The sequence below is a fragment of the Lutjanus erythropterus genome, chromosome 2 (genome assembly GCF_056507025.1).
Source record: "Lutjanus erythropterus isolate fLutEry1 chromosome 2, fLutEry1.hap2, whole genome shotgun sequence".
NCBI lineage: Eukaryota > Metazoa > Chordata > Actinopteri > Lutjaniformes > Lutjanidae > Lutjanus > Lutjanus erythropterus.
Window position 1 is genome coordinate 6,843,151 of NC_139318.1, and position 19,866 is coordinate 6,863,016.

Here is a 19,866-nt window from a genome sequence, read left to right on the forward strand (position 1 = left end):
TAAAATAATAGTGTGTGGAGTTCTCCTTAAAGGCTTTGGGCATTTTATTTGAGAGTGGACAGCAGAGACATGACAGGAAATGAGGGGAGAAGGAGGTGGGAAACAAGCCAGGCACAAACTCAGGATGTCACGGTTAGTGGTCAGCTCCTTTAAACCCCAGAGGCCAGCGGTGCACCCTGAGAGAGGGGTGTTTAATCATTCTGTCGCTGCCCGTCATTCTCATGAAGAATATTTCAAACATGTTTGATATTTTCATCTGGAATCAGGACAGCTGATATCACGAAAAACGAAACTGTAACTGTGAATGCAAAAAAAAAAAAAAAAAAAAAAAAAAAAAATCGTATTTTATAATTCGCTTCAGGTTTTAGTGCAGAGTTTCAGCTCGGCCGACGTTTTTCCTCACTCTGATTAAATTCACTAACCCCCAGCTCTCTCTGGACCGTTTAGTAAAACCCTGATCTCTCCATCCGCCATCTCAAACCAATTCAGCATTTTTCCCTTTTCAGTAGAGATTATCAAGGCGAGTGCCATTCAATGTACGAATTTTTGTTTTGGTGCAGGAATGCAGCAGAATTCAGGCCAGCTGGTTGAAACTGCAACTGCACCTTAAAGGCACAGTTCAGCTTTTGTGAAGTGGAGTTGTATGAGGTACTTCTCCATAGTCAGTGTGTTACTAGTCCGACTCACAGGATGCACACTAGAGGTATAAACCTGCCGTTCTGTTGTTAAAGCCCCCGGGAAACAACAACAACCTCCGAGATAGCAACCTGCACGCTAAAAATGGCAAATTATCACCTGGGTCACTAATGGTACAGATGTAAACAAGCTAGCAGCTGTTACTTTTCTTTTGTGGTGATTTAGACATCTTAATGCCAGGGCTCGCCACACAACGTGCAAATGTTCCACCAAAATAAGTTCTCCCCCGGCGCTATTTTGCAGGGAAAAAGCCCGAGATGTTTGTGTCTGGTTTAGAGAAATACAAACAAGTTAGGTTAGTTTTTTTCCTTTATAGCAAATTTATCCATGTGTGGAGCTGGACCTTTCTCCAGTGCTGAGAGCTGTGGAGGGAGGTCTGACAACGCGAGCATAGTTTGGAGAAACAGCAGCAGCACTGATGTAGGAAGCTAAGCAATGTATTGTGGTGGACAGGGTCAGCAGCAAAATATATTTTAGTGACCTAAAAAAATGTCAGTTCAAGTGTACACTTCATTTAGAATATTTTCACGGATTTACTTTGTCATCAGACAGCCTTTTCTGACAGAAAACTATATTCATACAAGCCAAATATTGCTTTCTCCAAAGCCACCAGACTCCATTGGGAAAATTAATGATTTTGCCTTACAGCACACAAGAGTTCCTTGTCTACTGCTGCCTCAATTGATTACTTTGTTTATGTGATTGCATGACTTGAGTGAATCTGAACTAAACCTTTAACACACAGAAGTCACACAATAACACAAACAAACAAACTGGTGGAGGCAGCGCTAGATAATCAATGTTCTGTGGGGTAAAATTACTGATTTTGTCAAAGGAGTTTGGTTGGTTTGGAGAGACCAATGTTTAGCTAATATAATATGTATTTTTTTGTCAGAATAGGCAGTTGGATAGCAAAGTAAAGTGGTTTAAATATTCTAAATATATGATACACTTACACTGATATAATTCTTTTTAAATTTTGCCTGCTGTACCTGTCCTCTTAACAAAACCCCAAATTGTCCCTTTAACTGTCAGAAGCATTTACAGCTAGAAAAGAGGATCAAGGAGGTGCTTTGTGTACCGCAATATCGTGGTGAGAGGAGGGTGTGCGGGCTGATTTTGTCTGATCACTACATTTCATTCACTTTTTAATGAGGAACAGCGAACACACACATAGAAAAACGTCTCCTTTTTTACTGGTAATAAAAAGAAAAACCTCACAATTCAACCCACAATCAGAACATGACTTGACTACGTCTATAATTGCAGTTTAGCTTTCGCATTCAAGCTTTTTCGTTCCCACCACAAACAAACCACACCAAAAGTTGCTCGTCTCTGTGTCAGTGCTCACACCAGCCTTAACACAGTGAACTGAACAGGACACAGCAGAACTGCACCACACAGGTTAGGCGCGAAAACATCCCGAGTCAACTTACCCACGCAGGATTCCCTGTGTTCTTCGAATCCGGCCGAGCACACGCACCTCCCGATGGGCACCAGCCACTCCCCCTCTGCGCTGCAGTACATCTTGGGCGTGTCCCTCTCCTCCGCGTGATCCACACACTGACCCCTGACCTCCACCAGAGAGGATGAGTCAGCGCCCGTGACCACGTCGGTGAACACCGCCAGATTGCGGCTCACGCCCACGCAGCGTTTGTAGTACACCCTCACGGAGGTGAGGGCGATGCAGGCGCCGATGTCCTGGAAGGCCAGGTAGAAGCCCCGCCTGTTCAGAGGGCCCACGCCTCGCACCTGGAGAGAAGAGAGGAGGAGAAGGGTTTGAAACTGCCATCTCACACACATCACGTCACCATGCTAACAATCTGGGTAACGCTTTGTTTTCTGGGTTCCATAATTTCACGGTAAATAGGTGTTAATAACTAAGTAATATATTTGAAATTTCTTAGAAATTACCCACAAATTACCTCCAAAATCACCCCCAAATTTCATGATTTATTATGTGATAATTAGCTGTTTTCATGTCGTGGGTAAAGCAGTAACATATTTGAAATTTCTTAGAAATTACCCCTAAATTTCATGGTTAAGTAAGTACCATTTACATGCAGTTGGTAGTCATTACAAAAAGCAACATATTTGAAATTTCTCTTAATTTACCCACAAATTACCCCCAGATTTTGTGGTAAGTATGTTATAATTCACAAGTGTCATTTTCATGCAAATAAGTGGTAATTACCATTTCACATATTTGAACTTTCCATGAAATTAACCACAAATCTACTATGTTACTTGGTAATTACTACCCACTACATGAAAACAGTACTTAATTATTATCACATAATAAATAATAAAATTTGGAGGTATTTTAGAGGTAATTTGTGTGAAATTTCTAAGAAATTTCAAATATATTACTTGGTAAAATTATGGGACCTTGACAATGACAACAATTTATCTTGCATTGCTCTGTCTCTGTTTTCTTGTTGTTTGTGTTTTGCACTGTTTCTTGTGTATTTGTTGCACAGTCTTTTGTATTTTAACGGCCTAGAATGGGATGGGGATTGCAAATTAGCTCAGGCTATTAATACTGTGGGGCATGGCGTTGGTTTATGCTACATACCTGACACTGACATTAAATAAATGTAAAATAAGATATATCATTGATATGAGTCTGTGTGTTTCCCTGTGACTGGAACAGCTTCAAGCTGGATTTGGCAACAATGTGGTCAAAGAACACCGTCGCACAAGCACAGTTAAATGTTTTATATTTAGAATGATTTATTTTAACATTAATAATAACAAATTTACACTTCGAGCCATCACAAAAAATAATTATAGCCGACGGGAAAAGGCTGGAAACAAGAACAAAAATAAAACCAAAAAAAGTCGGAAACATTGCTATTTGTAATAAGTAAGGGTACTTTGTTTCAACATTTGAGAGCTTTAGCATAAACATTCAGTGAATTATAAGCACTGAGACAAGAACCGTCCCTGGTCTCCCCCACTTCATTTTTAGTTGAGTCTAACTGATTAATTATTTATATTTTAATGGATTTGTGAAGTTTTATTGACACATATGCACATGTTTAAATCTTTCAAGTCTTTCTACAGGCAACTTAATTGTTTAGTTTGTAAAGTTCTCTAATTTTTTTCATACTAAAAGCTCAATCAGGGGTAGGAGTGTGAACGCAGCCTCGATTTAATCTCTGGACTGGCTGTCTGGTGTTGTGCGTTGGCAGCAGTCATTAATCAACTGCTCTGTTTCTCACCTGGAAACATGGATGTATTTACATTTTTATTTGCTTGTTTTTCATAACATATCATATCACATTTGATTATCCTGTTAACACCCAGGAGCTGATTCAAAACATTATATGAAAAAGTTTGTTGTTTGTGTGTTTTTTTTGTTTTTGTTTTGTTTTTTGCAGACTTATTAACATGTAATAGAGTTACAAATGAGCTCAGGAACCAGTCTAGTTGTTTCTAATTGACTTTTTAACAACATCCTGTAACAGGGTGATATGCGTGTTCATCGGGCAGCCACACAGTTATCAGGCAGCCGTTGCATAAGGATTGTTTTCGTACAGTATTTTCAATATGATGAAAAACTTCTTGGTAATGGATTTGATGAACAAAAACTGACAGGACACACAGTCAACTCAGAATCTGACAAATATTACAAGTTGTTCTTTATTACCTCCTTATTATTACAGCCAGTATCTAACTTACTGTCATATAATTTGCTGCCAAAAAACTTTCACAGAACTGAGCTAGCTTATAGATTCTAAAGATCCTTAAGGCCCCAACACATGATCAGCTGTAAAAATGCTTTGCGCTGTCTGTCCCATTGTTTTTCTATGGAGAGCGAGGTGGCGCCCGACCAAGCGGCCTCATTTGTCACTACAATTCTGGTGGTCAACTTGCTAACCTGCAGACCCAGTGCAAGTATAGCAGTGGGTTGTTATATAAACAGCAGTTTAAATTAAGACTAGTCAACTATTCAATAAGGTTAGACTGAAAAACTTGTGTATCGGTCAATTTTCAAACTAAACATTGAGCTCAATCCCAGATCAAGTGTATGTTAAAGGGCCTTGAATGTCATTTTCTGTGTTTATAATGTTAAATGTAGTGTATCTGTTTGTCTCCTGTCTCAGCTTTTGTGATTGTAATGTTAGGTTGGATGTATCTTTTCTGTTTTGTACTGATGCTGCTGTGACGCAAGACAAATTTCAGACTTGTTCTGACAATAAAAGTATCAATCAATCAACTATTCTAAATCAGTGAGATTTTTTTTTTTCCCAAATATGGAAAAATCAGCAGTTCTAGCATCAGCAGCCTGCTCTCCTTGCAGGTTAACGTCCACATGCCTGTGCAGAATGTGGTCTGGTCGAGTGGTTATATGCCAGTTTTACAATACAACAACTTGATTTTCATTTTCAAGATCAAAATATTCCCATACTGCACTGGTTTACTTTTCACCACACTGGTTCACATCTGGTCACTTGAACTTGCAGCCAAACCTAGTAGCAGGTGGCTGAGTAACATCTTAGATGCAATAGTTAAGCAGCATTTAACATTAACAACCTTTTAATGATTAGTAAACCAACTTGTATTTCTGGGACTGACTAGTGAGAGTAGCAGTGTTTAATTAAATAGACGACTACTTGTGTACATTCCTAATTCACTGGTAAATAGTCACCAAGAATAGACTTCATACAAAGGAAAATACTTATATTTATTTTACCCCTTTAAGCAAATCCACTAATCGCTGTGACTCAGTTGGAATAAATTGACATTTCAGCAAAATTCAATTTGTTTTAAATGCTGACCAGGCCTTCAAGCAGCTACATGACAGTACATGCTATCATGCAGCTCTATTATGATTTATTTTTCAGTTTTTAATAATAGCTGTAATAATACAGTTTGTGTTCACTTAAACATTACTCTCTGTCCTCTGTCAGCTCATTCTAATGAGATTCCACAAGCGTTCGGAGGGTGAGAATCAGGCTGATCTTTGGTGAGGTTTTCCTCAGTACTAGAACGCTCTTTCTCACGTCATTGGATGACTTTTGTATCTAAATGTGAAACAGTAAGAGAAGCATGCTGACATGCAGAAATCACAGCTCTATATGTTCGCCCTGCTTTTGTAAAGGAGCAGCCTAAACTTGCATTGCCGCTGCTCTATTAGTGGCTTTGTTTACGAACTGGTTTGATGGATCGAAAAGGTTTTTCACCGTCAGTCTGACTCGCTCCTCATATATCAACACTGTGTGCTAATTAGACAGCTAATTATGAGTTTTGCAGATCTTTCTAGGCTGTTATGGAGGTATTTTTGCTGCTATGTCATGTAAATGCCAGGAATTAAACATATGTTGTGTAATTACAATCAACAGTTGTCATTTAAGTTGCCTCAAACATTTTCTTTCCGTGCACTGTGTTCTTACATTGTCAGTTATGCACACTGTAGGGTTTCCGCTCTGATGTAATTCTTACTCGAAAAAATAAAACATATGTATTATAATTCAGTGTTCTTTAAAGAGAAATCTGTAATATATTTACTGTAATTAATCAGAAAATGAGCACGATATGCCATCAGCATTACAGCCGGTGTCCTCCTTTCAAATGTCTGTTCTGGGCCAGAATAACTGTTTTTGTTTGCCTGTTTCACTTTAATTAGAGTTCAAATTAATGGCGAATCTTCACCAAATGAGTTGTAAGAAATCATTAATAATCTTTTACAAGGCATTGGTGTTTATAATGGTGAAATTGGGCAAAATGTTAATGTAGTCTGGCAGGCAGCTACTAAACTCAAACTCAAACATACTGCTCCTTTAATAACACATTTGTGATACTGGTTTAAAAAAAAATAAAGAACATGACTGTCTATTACAGCTGTGTGTAAAGGTGCAGAAAAGGTGAATATCTAATCTGACAGAGACTGAATTAAATGTCCAGATCATTCTTTTACATTTTAACTGAGCAGACTGTCATCTGATTCCAACAACCAGGGGAAAAGACGGAAAAAATATGATGTGATAAGATAAAATAAAACATTATGCAAACTAAGATAAGGGTAATGTCAGCCTTAAAGATGTATGAAATGTTAACTTAAATCATATCAGTTTGAAATAAATATAGTAGGGAGGTTAACGTGCTACAATATGAATAATTTTAAGTTGAATAGAGGACAAAATAATGGTTAGAATTTCAACATCCCCACCATCCTAACATGTAACTTTCCATCAGAAAAGCCACACAACCTCAAAATGTAAAGATCACTAGACAGTTATATGATAGGGGAATGGTTATGTGTGTCCCTGCAGCAGACAAGAACATGGAATTAGTTAAGGATGGTAGGGACATATCCCTACTATTTTTTCAGAGATTACTAAAATGTCCCTATAAATAATTTTGATCAAATAAATTGAAATTTACCCAATGTTGTCTGTCAGTGTTTAGTCGATATCAGATTCAGTATTGTGACAAAAGCACCTGTGGTAATTATAAATGCAAAGCAATGCGTTTATATGCATAGTGGTTTGGTCCATGGCCTACCTATACCCATCAGTCTCTTTTTACTTCCAAAAAATGTCTATACAAATTAACTAACTAGTGACAAATCTAGCATTGTTCACACCATCAGGGGGAAAGTGACAATTATACACAAATGTTTTATTTCGTAAATTAATCTCATGCATGCAGTAATCTTAGTCAGCACTCCTCTGGCAGCAGCACATCTTATATCTGTCACTCTCCCCTCATGCTATGTGCCAGGAGAGTGAGCTTTTACTGTGCTTACGGGGACATTCTGTGTTTCTGTCGCTCTAACCAGGCAACACAAAGACAGGCAGACATTACAGAAAGACAGAAGGAGAGATGTTTAAGAGATGTTTATTGTCCCCACCACTGATGACATGAAATATCCACTTTTGGCAGCATTAACCTTCTATTTGGTTTCAGATTGACTGGGATCCTCTGTATTGACTGGGTTCAGTGCGAGACTATAAAGTGTAACTCAAACTGTTATCTTTAAAAGTTCAATTAAGAGCCATCGACAGCTGACGCGTTAACTTGTGATTTATGAGACGTTTTAACTACAAATGTCTGCAGAAACATATGATTGATCTGAACAGTCTGGAGAAGCTACTGTGCCATTCTTTCCAGGTTCAGCTCAAAAACTGAAAACTTCATTTACTGAAGTGTGGGTGTATTTTGACTGCTTAAAGAGCCTGACAGGATTTTAGGAAAAGGTCCAGGTTTACATTATGTAACCACAACAATCCATTACAAATAGCATTACTTGGCCCATATTTCATGCTCTGTGTGTGTGTGTGAGAGAGAGAGAGACCCAAGGATTACTTTAAAAAATCAGCTTTAAAGGATGAGGTTGGTGATATTCTACACTTTTAGAAATAATGGTGTTAACTAGATCCATAAAGCTTGTCCCTACAGGACAAGCCTTTTTGATTCCTGGTAGAATCTTTTCCATTTGGAACCCAAATACACATTATAATACTACATTATAGGTTATATTGTCAAGTCAGTCTTTGCCAATTCACAATTCACTTCTGGTTGATTCCACCAAGCACGACACATCTGCGCCACAGTTCTGATCCATCCTCCGCATGGCTGCAAGCCCCACCAGCAGTGTTTCAGAAGCATTCAGCAGTGGAGTGTTTTGCCGCCTGATTATGTTTACTTGCTCAGATTTTTTTTATTAGGTCCTCTTTCTCTACTCTTTGTGCTTCTACCATGGATAAGCAGAGTACAAGATTAAATAGTTTCCTTTCTGTCTGTCTTTATGATTGTGAGTCTACATGGGGTCTTTTATTTTGAAAATCATCCAGATTCTCCCTGCCTTTTCTGTGTCTGACTTCCTGCCCGTTCGATCTGCTCTGTGCTAAATGACGCAGCATCCATCAAAAATAGACTCGACGAGGATTTGATGCTTACTGGAGAGCTGCTTCTGGGACCTGGCACAATGCTTCTGTCTAGAACGGCTGCAAATTGCTCCGGTTGCTGTGGTGCAGCCGTAACGTGATGCAGCTGTAACATGACGCAGCCGTGCATGATGGAAATTCCGGGTTAAGTAAAGCCCATTTGTTTTATACTTAACCTTATAGTTGAACTAATAAATCAAGCATTGAAGTCAACAACCACTGTGAATCAGTGTATCTCACTGTCTTTCGTAGCATTGTGAGAATGTTCACTGTTTGTCACTGCAGCACAAGAACAAAAGAAGAAAAGATTTGAGTAAAGGGTTAACTGCAAAGCCACTGTACCAACAAAACTACAATGAAATTGAACTTTTTTCTGTTTTCTATAGATTAATGTGGAGCAAATAGATAGACAGTACAATGAATTATACTGTATCTTTCATATCTTCATCCTTGTAACATTGTAAGATATCAATAAAAGTGTAGCTCCAGTATCCAGTATCAAATTTGAAGCTGTTATCAATATCAAAGTATTTCCCATGATACTGAACTCAGCCCTGCTCTCTGTTTTCTTTTACAGATCTGCAGAAGTGAGCACAAAACAGCCTGAGTGACGAGACTGGAAGAGGCTCTCCAGGGCTGGGGATGTTTCCAACTTGTCTTGAACTCCTGTGGAGGCGTACGTGCTGAGAATCGAAATAAACCTACAATCCAAAGTGAGATATATTGCTTCAAAGAGCCCGGACAGACATTTACCTGTGATATCAGTTGGTGTTTGTGCTGTTGTTCAGTGCTGTTGCTCTCATACCTCGGTGTTGAGTTTCAGCCTGCGGACTCCCAGGTCCACCCCCGTGAAGCTCTCATCAGCGGCGATGGTGTCGATCTTAATGAACTGGTTCTCCCGTATGGCCGAGCCCACCGCTCTGTCAGACTCATAGTAGTAGAGGTTGAAGGTTTCCTGTAGAGCAAACAAGCTAGTATGACTATTGTACAGTATGTGTGCTCACTGTGTTACAAAATGATTCAGTGTACCCACTGTAATCAAAAAAGCCAAGTGTAAATGCAACCAAGAAGCATTACAGATGGAGATTTGAGACATTCTTGTCAGGTGTGTGCTTTATGTAATATTGCAATTGCATCACTAAGCAACCTACTGAAGTATTGCCTGAGAACAGACAGAATTGTCAACACATTGCCACCACTCTGAACTCATGATTCAGTCTCTTAGAGTCTCTAGAAACCCACAGCTTCTGTGACTAAAACTGAGGGCCCTTTTCCAGTTCAAGAGCTATCTAGTATGCCAGCTCGCATTTCCACTGTTTTTGAGCAGAACCATTGTAATCAAGAATGTCGTCAACAAAGGACGTTGCACAACGCACAACAAATTACAGTCTTAGGGTCAAAAGAAAACCTACTTTTTATTGATTTCTGCTGGGAATCAACTTTTCAGGTTCCGAACAAGTTTATTTTTAGTGGAAACGCTCAGAACAGCTCAAAATTAGGCACCTGAACGGAATTATGCCAGTTCCATGTTGGTGAAAAAGACATATGAGTGGAAACAAACAAACAAACAAACAAACACACAAAATCACTGAATCAATCCAAAGTCTTTCGGTGGCCCTTCATGTCGGGGCGATGACGTGGTGTGCTTAAAGAGGCAGCATCATGCGTGTCCTTTAAAGACTGTAAGGGGTATAGATTTGATAGCACCTGTTCTCACCACTGCTCTAGCCTTGGGTAGGAATCCCAAGACGATCAGTAGGCGGTGTGATCTCCGATTGTCTGGTATTACGAGACTACCTCCACTGTAACTGATTTCCGTGGTGAAGAGGGATTTGGTTTTCCCTAGCCAATCGCTAGAGACCAATGCACACAGCACACAGCTTGCTAATTGATAGTCCCCCAGCAGTGCTCACTGGATCGACTGCTGTTTCAGCTGAGAAACTGCTGTTTCATGTCATGATGCCAGATGAATCAGCCAGCTTGGTGCAGTGGGCAAATTCAAAGGTCTGGACCCAGGCAAAGTGAAGTAGCCACCAACATGGTCGAACCCCTGAGATCATGGCAGCTGCCGTTACAAACATAATGATGCTGTAGCATTTATCTGATCAGTGTAACCATTAAATGATCTGTTTGGGGGAGGAAGTGGCATGATTTTAGCCTGTGGTAACAGGAAAAATGTTTGTCTCACTCATAGTCGAGCAATGCAAGTCATCCATGTGTTTGTCTTGACTTATAGATAGATGTTAGCTAGCTAGCTAAAATGGATGGTAGATAAAAACAAGCTGAAACTGAACTGAACAGTTGAAACTTATTTGCCACAATCGTTTTTCTTCTGATGATTTTTTTTGTTTGTTTTTTAGATGTTTTTCTTCCCCTGTAGACCAAAATGAATAGCAATCAGATTTTTAGATCTGTGTAACATCCAGATATGTGACTTTGGAAATAACAAAAGTAAATGGAGTCCAAATTTAACATCAAATAAGCAACATACAGTATTTCAGTGGGATAGCACTGAATTTGGTTTCTGTGAAAAAGACAAAATTACAAACTGAACTAACTGATGTACTGATGTACATGTTGACAAGCAGGATCAAATACACTAGAGACCATGGAAATTTCCGTGAGAGTAACATCTTTATATTTTTTCTGTTTAGCTGTGACCAAACCCTTTACATATCTTAGATAAAGAAAAATGCACGGTTGAATAAAAACCCAACCTTAAAAGAGCTTTTCAATTTAGCACTACACTGCTATAACATTGTTGGAGTCATGGATGGTTTAAATAAAGTTCCCCAAAACTGCAAAAGATCTCTTGAGAGTGATCTTTTTAATCTCTGCCTAACCCTAATCAAGCAGTCTTTGTAGGTAAACCTATGCAAATCGTAACCACAATGTCACATTATTACACATAATTGGTTGGCACAACATGGACAACAACGAAATGATACATAAAAGGTTTTGCAAATCCACTGTTCCTATACTATCACCACCATCAAATATAGGAAAAGGGAGGAGGAGATATCATTTCCATATTCTTCTTCCTTCTTCCTCACTTCCTTCTTTCACCTATATTACCCATCACATACAGTTTAATCAGAGGTTTGGGTGTGTAATAAATATGGATGTATTAAGAGACATGGATACAGCTCCAACTTCCTGTCAGTTTGTCTTGTGGCAAAATACAGTACTCACAGACCAATTTATAACTCCTTGTGTAAATTTAATTTCTCTCAACACTTCATCACTAGAAAACTCTTTTTCAACTTTTTTGGGCACACACTTTCACATCAACGTCTATCAGATCATAATAACCTCGTAAGAATTATTCAAATCTATCTATGACCAAATGAAGGAAAAAAATCCACACGTTTTCCTTCCTTGTACTGGGCACCAGTATTACCCACAATGCAACTTGATCTCATACAGTTTTTATACAGAGATTTGGGCATGCCATGTATGCATTAAGAGAGATGGATGCAGAGCCAACTATGGTAAAGCATTTTTTCACAGACCACTTTACAGAAATTTATAACTTCTTGTGTAAATTGAATTCATCTCAACACATCACCAGAAAGTTTTTTTGTTTTTTGTTTTTTAACTTTTTAACTTTTCAACTTTTAAAGCTTTTTGGTTAGTTTCATATCTCCTCCTCACTAATAACTCAGCCTTTGTGCAGCAACTGCCCCCCACAATTTTTTTTTTCCCACAATCGTCTTTTCTTTGTCTTCTGAGAAATAAATTACATTCTAATTTTGAGCTCACTGAAGTCTCATTTGTTTTGTCCCAAACCCCCTCCAAAAGAAAAAGGAGTGAGACAAAAAAGAACATTTTAAAATCTTTAGTTGGGCTCGAATTAGTCTCGGGCTGAGACGAGACAAAGGCTATTTCTCAGGAGACGAATTTAAGAAAATGGTCAAAGTCTCAGATTGGTCTTAAAATCCCATTTACGTCTGGAGACACAGTCCAGACAAAGACAAGATCTTATTTTGGACCTTTTCCTTCCTCCAGGTTGGTCTAATTTTCTCAGTTTTGGATGATGATAATTATTTTTGCCTAATATAGTCCATGGCTTAAGTGTTAGAATGCACGTCCCAAAGCTATCTACCAGACACAGACACACAGTATTTGGTATATTTCTCTTATCACATACTGTATTAGCTTAAGTGAGCAGGATGTCAGACTATCAAAGTCCCACATGTTCTTAACAGGGGAAATTGTAGTTTCCTAATTATGTAAGAGTTTAAATCGACTTCATCTCAGATTGTGATTTTTAAACGCTAACATTATAACTATGGTTATGAGCTCTGTTAGGTGCGTTTAAGAGCTCTTCTGCAGCTTTGTTTTCCACACATTTCACCCCTTGTCCCCACCCCTTTATCTTTCCCCAGAGCTCCGCTGTGTGTGACAGTTACCTTGCAGGTGCCCAGTACTCCAGGCATGCTGTTGCAGTCTCTCAGGGTGAACTTGACCTCGATGTAGATCCTCCTCGCTCCCTCTCGGGGGATCCACACCGTCCTCAGCCAGTTGTTCTGGCTGGGGCTCATCACGTTACAGACCTGATTCAGAGGAAGTGTTAGAATCAGCAACTCCTGCAGCAACACACTTCACCAATGAAAACAAACATCGTAGGCTACAGAGGAGCTGTGTGCGGCTAATTTTCCCCTCACATCTTTGGAAGAATTTTCTGTTTTTATAATATTTCGCTCCCCCTCCCCCATGTGATGCTCTGCAGAAGTGAAGCAGCTGGTAGGAGCTCCTCAGCTAACGTATTCAGAGGAGGAAGCGTACGCTGACATGAAGATGAACCTGCTGCTGTTTGGACCATAAATTTAACATAACCAGAATGGACAGAGTGTGACACCATGTAAAGTGCAGCGACGGCGGTCGCTCTGACAGCTCCAATTCATTCTATATGGATGTTAGAATCATCCACATTGCATCTGTTTAGCATTTCACGAATACACAAGTTACACACCCTGTCCATCCGTTTGGATGAATGTATATTCACAAGGCTGGCTATTGTCAGTTTCACAGATACCATTGACCGTACCGGGGTCATGTCCTCTGTATTTGGAGGGGGGATTTAGCTGGAGCAACGATTAAAACCCACCACTCTACGAGCTGATACAAGTTTGGGGTTTTTTGTGATCAAAAACTTTTAAATGAAAGCACTTTTAAAGTTTTTATCAAACTTTTAAACACATTTCCTGACACTACAGCTCAATTTCTCAAAACTCTTAACGCAAGCCTGAAGAAGAAAAGAACAAAACATTTTGTCAAACCTCCACAAATCTCATGCAAAATGAAACACTGCACTCAAAACCAAGTTATGCTCTGACACTTGATCATTTTACCAGGCGAGTTTGAACAGGTGAAAAGTGAATGAGACCAAATGGTATTTTTTGTGTGGCTTTCAAGGGGAACACAGTGTGCAGAATGATGTGATTTGTGCTCAGAGTTTTTCAAAGAATATGATTCAGAATATCTATCTGAGTGAAAATAAAGAGATTTTGCTCAGAGTTTCTAGACTTGTGTGCACAGTTTCAGCAAATTAATTGCTAAATCATCAATTAATCAATTACCACAGTGTTATTGGGGAAAGCTATGAGATCGCATTTAATTGACTGATTAATTATTTTGTTTATAATATGTCAGAAATGTTCATTACAGTTTTCCACAGCCAAAGGTGAAGCCTTTTAATTTCCTATTTTGTCCAACCAACTATCCCAGTGGCAAAATTAAAGTGAAGACACTGAGAAAAAGAACAGGCTGAACATGAACTTTTGAGAAGGTGGAACCACAGATTGGTTGCTATTTTTACATAAATGAAACTGTTTTCTGTTATTTTCTGTCATATTTTGTGCCACAATGTCAGATTTTCAAATTAAAAAAGTTTAATAACATAACATATGTAAAGTTAATGCCTGTGAGCAAAAACCTCAGGCTTCAAGCTGCTCTGAATCTAAATGTTTCCAACATTTTTTTCTACTTCTGCAACAAGCTGATCATCGTTGATTTCTTTGTCAGTCATCTGCTCCAGGTACAGCACATCCATAAAAGTACAGCAGCACGGTGCTCACAAGCCCTGTGTTGTATCTAGAAGGCAATCCTAGATTTGTGATATGCAAAACTCTATTTGTAGTCCTCATCTTTTATTGTACTCCACCATAAATAAGCCTATTTTTATGACTTATTCGCTCATCTGGTTATATAATATGCATTTTGGGAGTAGCATAACAACTAGCATTTCATTAAATGCCCTGTACTATAAAATTACAAATAAATGAACCTCGTAATATATGACTTTTATGACTTTGTAAAATAGCCAGTTAAACTACAACACCATGATTTGTCACTTTTGGACCTACCTGCGAAGGTGTGTTTGTCCTCTTTTTTTTAGTTTTGTTGCCACATAGCCTACTATGTTTATCTTTATGTATAGTTTAAGAAGATGTTAAGTGTTTAGAGTACATACATAAAGTACTTTAAAGTAATTTAGACAAAGACAGAGATAATAACATTAGTCTTGCTGTTATCGTGGTACAATATGGTGTTGATATGCTTCAAACTCAACGAGACAAAAGTATTTAGAAGCCAGAGTTTTGGTAATCTAGGGTTCCCTTCTTGACATGATTCAGGCACATGGTGCTGTCCCTCAGTAAGCTTTCAGAAGTTGGCCAATCAGAAGAAAGTGGGCTTTTTAGGGTGGGGGGCCTTAAGGAGACAGGTGCTAAAACAGCCCGTTTTAGACAGAGGATGAACTGACAGGCTGCATTAGGGGCTAGTTTAAAATAAATCATAAGTTTTTGATCTGTGAATTATGCAAAGCTAGTTCTGTATATAAAGCTGGAAACTAGCTGCCATTAAAAATACTTAAATCTATCATCAAACTCATTGCAGATTTTTTTTTTTTTTGGCACTTAACCTTCATTTCCATATGTAATCGTATAGAAGTGAACATCTAAACATGATACAAAAATCACATAAACGCATGCATTGCATGGACTCATCTTATTAAGGTTCTGATGGAGGCATCACAGATAAAGACACCCAATTAACCTCATTCTAACCAATATGTAATCAGCCATATGTTGAACCATACACTTCCTCATATCCCTGTTGGGAGACTCTGGAAATTAAAGCTGATAGGGTCAGGAGAAATCTCAATTAGTTTGTCAATGTGTTGCAGATTAATTTTATGTCTATCGACTAGTCTTTTAATCAAGTAATCATTCCGGCTGTGTTATAATAGACAATATAATTAAAGGGTGTGCTCCAAATATAAACAATTTTCAGAGAGTTCATTTTTTTACATCTGATCAAAATTTCCTGCAGGTCTGGTGGGGGAACTTGGACTCACGCCCTCAGTACTTCTAAAATCCTGGCTACCGTGTATGATATGATTATACTGGATGGCAAAGAGAGCAGCAAAAATGAGTGTCCCAGGATTTGAGATGGGATTTCTGGCCAAAAAGACTCCCTGTAAATTGCAAACACCAGGCATTTTTAGCACTAATGTTCCTGTGTGTGTGAGTGTTCCTGTGTCTGGGAAATCAAGAAATGATTCCAGTTGAGAAACTGTTCCAAAGTGTCATTTCACTGAAATCATACGCCTCCAAGCTTATCAGTTCCTCTTATTGGTGCTGGCATGTTTTTCTGACAGTTGCACATTGCAAAACAATGACCTCAAACTCTGGTATTAACTTGGTACGCCGTCTTTCAGGGCATCAGGGTATTTTTATTTACTTTTTTTGGCTATGTGGTTAATCACTGCTTTGACGAAGTTAATGTCTTTTGCAAGAAAAAGAAAAATCATGACCATCCATAAAGGTAAAAGGTAAAGTTATGAAAAAAAAACATGGTCGTTAGCATGATGCTAACATGTAATTGGAAATCCAGATTCAACATGCTAATGCAAATTAGCTAAGCAGAAATTTCCTCAGCTCTGTGGAAACAAACTAACAGCTTCGTCTTTACTGCTGGAAAGCTGCAACAGGAAGGAGTCATGGCAGTGAGCCTCTTTTTCTTCAACACTGTGCTCAGACTCAGAGATGATAAAACAGTTGCATTGATGCAGACAACTTGTGTAGGACTGTGTTTGTTCTACACAGAAATTTGATTAGGAGTCAGTTATGAAACTGATGAAGAATTGGACCAATTCGATAATAAAATCTCATCAGTTACCGCCCTTATTCATGTAAACTGCAGCACAGCTGCCATATACTGAAGTACAGGCTTGAAAAATTACAAAATAAAGTTTCTTTCTTTCTATCTCAACTTTTGTACACTAGAAGGAATTCTTGTATAATCTTTATTTTCATTATTTAATGAACATTATGGGCATATAATCTAACAAACATTACACAGTAAGAAAGTACGAGGTGATAAATTAATCAAATCAAACTTCATTATGTTGAAAAAAAAACAGTTTCTCTGGGACCAAAGTGATATATTCCACTGAAGTTATTATATTAATTAGTTCTAATAAAGCATTCAAGCCCACAGCACACTGAGAACATTACACACCTGGTACGTGTGGATGGGACTGAAGTACTCGTCCATCTCATTAATGGCGTCCCACTGTGCAGAGACAAAGAAAAGGAAAGACAGAGAGAGAGAGGGTCAGTCACATGTTCACACGTCTCCATGTTTCACAGATTCATATGCAGCAGATCGTCGAGCTGCCGTCTATATTTCCCACGTGGTCGTCGGTGCCTACGTGTCTCCCTAACCACACCGGAAGATTATTAGCTCCGACTTCAAATGAAACATGTGACGACTGCTGTCACACGGGCAGCAGTCCTGCCGGTGTGGCAGCTGTATGGCGTATGCTATATTTGAATCTCTCAGAAGACAAACTGTACAGTTTGAGTTTCCAGATGACTGGTGGTGATTTCAGATCTTATTATCTATATGACTGAGTGGCAGCCATGTACACTTTGACGGTCAAAAACAAACCAGAGGCATCGCATTTTTGCACGACTTTCAAAATTCACCTTCTCATCCACATTATGTTATTCTGTCTGTTAAAGTGTCACGGTGAAATCTCAATACTGTTAAACTTGATGGATTAAAGGGATAGTTTAGATTTTTTTGAAGTGGCATTGCATGAGGTACTTCTTCAGGGTCAGTGTGTTATCTGTGGTAGATAACGGTTGACACTAGAATATTTTCAAGCACTTTACCGTCCCGTCAGACAGCCTTTTCTGAATGGAAACTGCTGTTATAAACCGAATATCCGCTTTCTACAAAGCCACCAGACTCCTTTGGCAAAAATGGTCATTTTACCATTCAGCTGAGTTCATCGCTCACCTTTTTTAAAAGTTTGTTTGCATTATTGTGTGACTTTGGTGGATCAGAGCTATGCTTTTAAATAAACAAAAGTCACAAAAAAATGCAAACAAACAAACCGATTGAAGCAGCGGTAGACCAACAACTCCTGTATTCTGCAAGGTAAAATAACTATTTTTTCCTTTGAAGTTTGGTTGGTTTTGGAGAGAGCGATATTTGGTTTATTTAACAGTGGTTTCCTGTTGGAAGTGGCCGTCTGACAGCAAGGTACAGTGATTTTCTTTCTATATTTTCTGAGTATAGCATACATTTAAACCAAAGGTTTAAATGTGCATTACAGCAATGCATTACAGCAGCTGCTGCAGCATCACCAACACATCTTCATTTGTGTCACTCGGCAACCAGATTGCACACACACACACCACGAGGTACAACAACATGCATCCACAGTTAATGCATCAGGTTTCACCTGCTGCTCACGCAACTTCAACTGAAAATGTTTAGCCACAGTATTATCAGTGCAGCGCCTTCAGTTCAACAACAAAAATGAAACATGTAAGTTAGGCCTTTATGCCAAATATTTGACCACAACTATTCCTGCCAGAATATCAAGCCAAGTGTAGTTGACATTGAGTTCTTAATATTCATTAAGTGGCAACTTAGTTTAATCCCAATCCGTCAAACTCAGAGTGATGACAACACCGGGGGCTTGCGCCAACATATTACAGGGCCTCATCTCTGATGATGCGGTCAGTAAAGCTGTAATCAAAAGGGAGCTTCAGGCTTCAACGAAAGGCTAGTGATACAACTAGTGCTGGTCTGTGGAGCTGTGATGCGTTTAGACAGCATTCAGATGTATAAGAAATCTCAGCTCTGCCTCACAAGAAAGTAACCATATTCATTCTGAATATATTATAGTAGCTTACTGAAAAAGTTATTGAGATCAGACACAAATTAATGCACTTATGAAAAAAAAATATGATTTTAAATTTGACAGGGCCAGCAGAGAAGACCCCGCTAAAACACTCTTTTGCTGCTGACCCTGTCCGCAGCAGTTCAGCGCTTTCATGCTGATACTCATTCTGCTTCTTCAAACTGGGGGCATGCCGACCAACATTTTCTGTAGGTAATTACTATAGTTAAGCAAGGGCATCACTTAGTGTTGAGAGGTGGTGGGGACATCAGGGCTCAGACAAAAAAAAAAATTAAACACTAACATATGCAACCTTAGGCGAAGTTAGGGGGATTCATATGAGGTCAAAGTAGATAATTAAAGCAGCGTCGGGAAAAATGCTGCATTACAGCACTTCAGAAGGGCATAGCACAGGCTAATACAGAGTTGACAGTACAAAAATACTCAACATACAACGACAGTACAAGTAACAGTCATCCATCATGTCCACAGCTGCAACAGCATGTCCATTAATGGAACAAAACCAATATCACATGATCTTCTACCACTGTAGAAAGCAGCAATGAAGTCAGTCTGCCAGCAATGAAAGTATCCATTATCACTGCCATAAACTATGACAACAACTGAAGGAATAATGTTGAAAAGTCCAAATCCAAGTCTCTTAAAGTCCCGACATGCCATTTGCACACTGTCACAACAGACACACCCAGTTCAGACAGTGTGCATGTGCACGTGAACGTGGCTCCAAGCTGAGGATCTACAGTGAAGATTCAGACTAAAAACATGATGGAAATAACCTTCTTTGGTCAACTTGGCATGTTGGAGCTTTAGGAGACTTGGATCACACCAGACGAGCAGCATGGAAGCATTTTATGTCTTTATTCTGTTATTTTTTTTATGTTGGACAACTGGTCACCATTCACCTCCATTGTTGGGGAGATTCTGCCACACTGTCCAGCAGTGTTTTGTGGACTAAAAAACTAAACCCGACCTTCAGTTGGCATGAGGGTGAGTAGAAAATGACTAAATTTTAATTTTTGGGTGAACTATCCCTTTAAGATGATAAACTTT

At 38.9% G+C, this 19,866-nt stretch overlaps 1 protein-coding gene across 1 annotated transcript in view; it reads right to left on the bottom strand.

The window, feature by feature from the left end:
- epha8 (eph receptor A8) overlaps positions 1–19,866 on the bottom strand; it is a 205,845-nt gene that overhangs the window by 97,096 nt on the left and 88,883 nt on the right. The window contains exons 3-6 of the mRNA XM_084727044.1: positions 17,118–17,171; positions 13,004–13,147; positions 9,397–9,546; positions 2,133–2,448 (exon numbers count right to left, since the gene is read on the bottom strand). Of these exons, the coding sequence (XP_084583170.1) occupies positions 2,133–2,448; positions 9,397–9,546; positions 13,004–13,147; positions 17,118–17,171 (664 nt within the window). The remainder of the gene's footprint in view (positions 1–2,132; positions 2,449–9,396; positions 9,547–13,003; positions 13,148–17,117; positions 17,172–19,866) is intronic.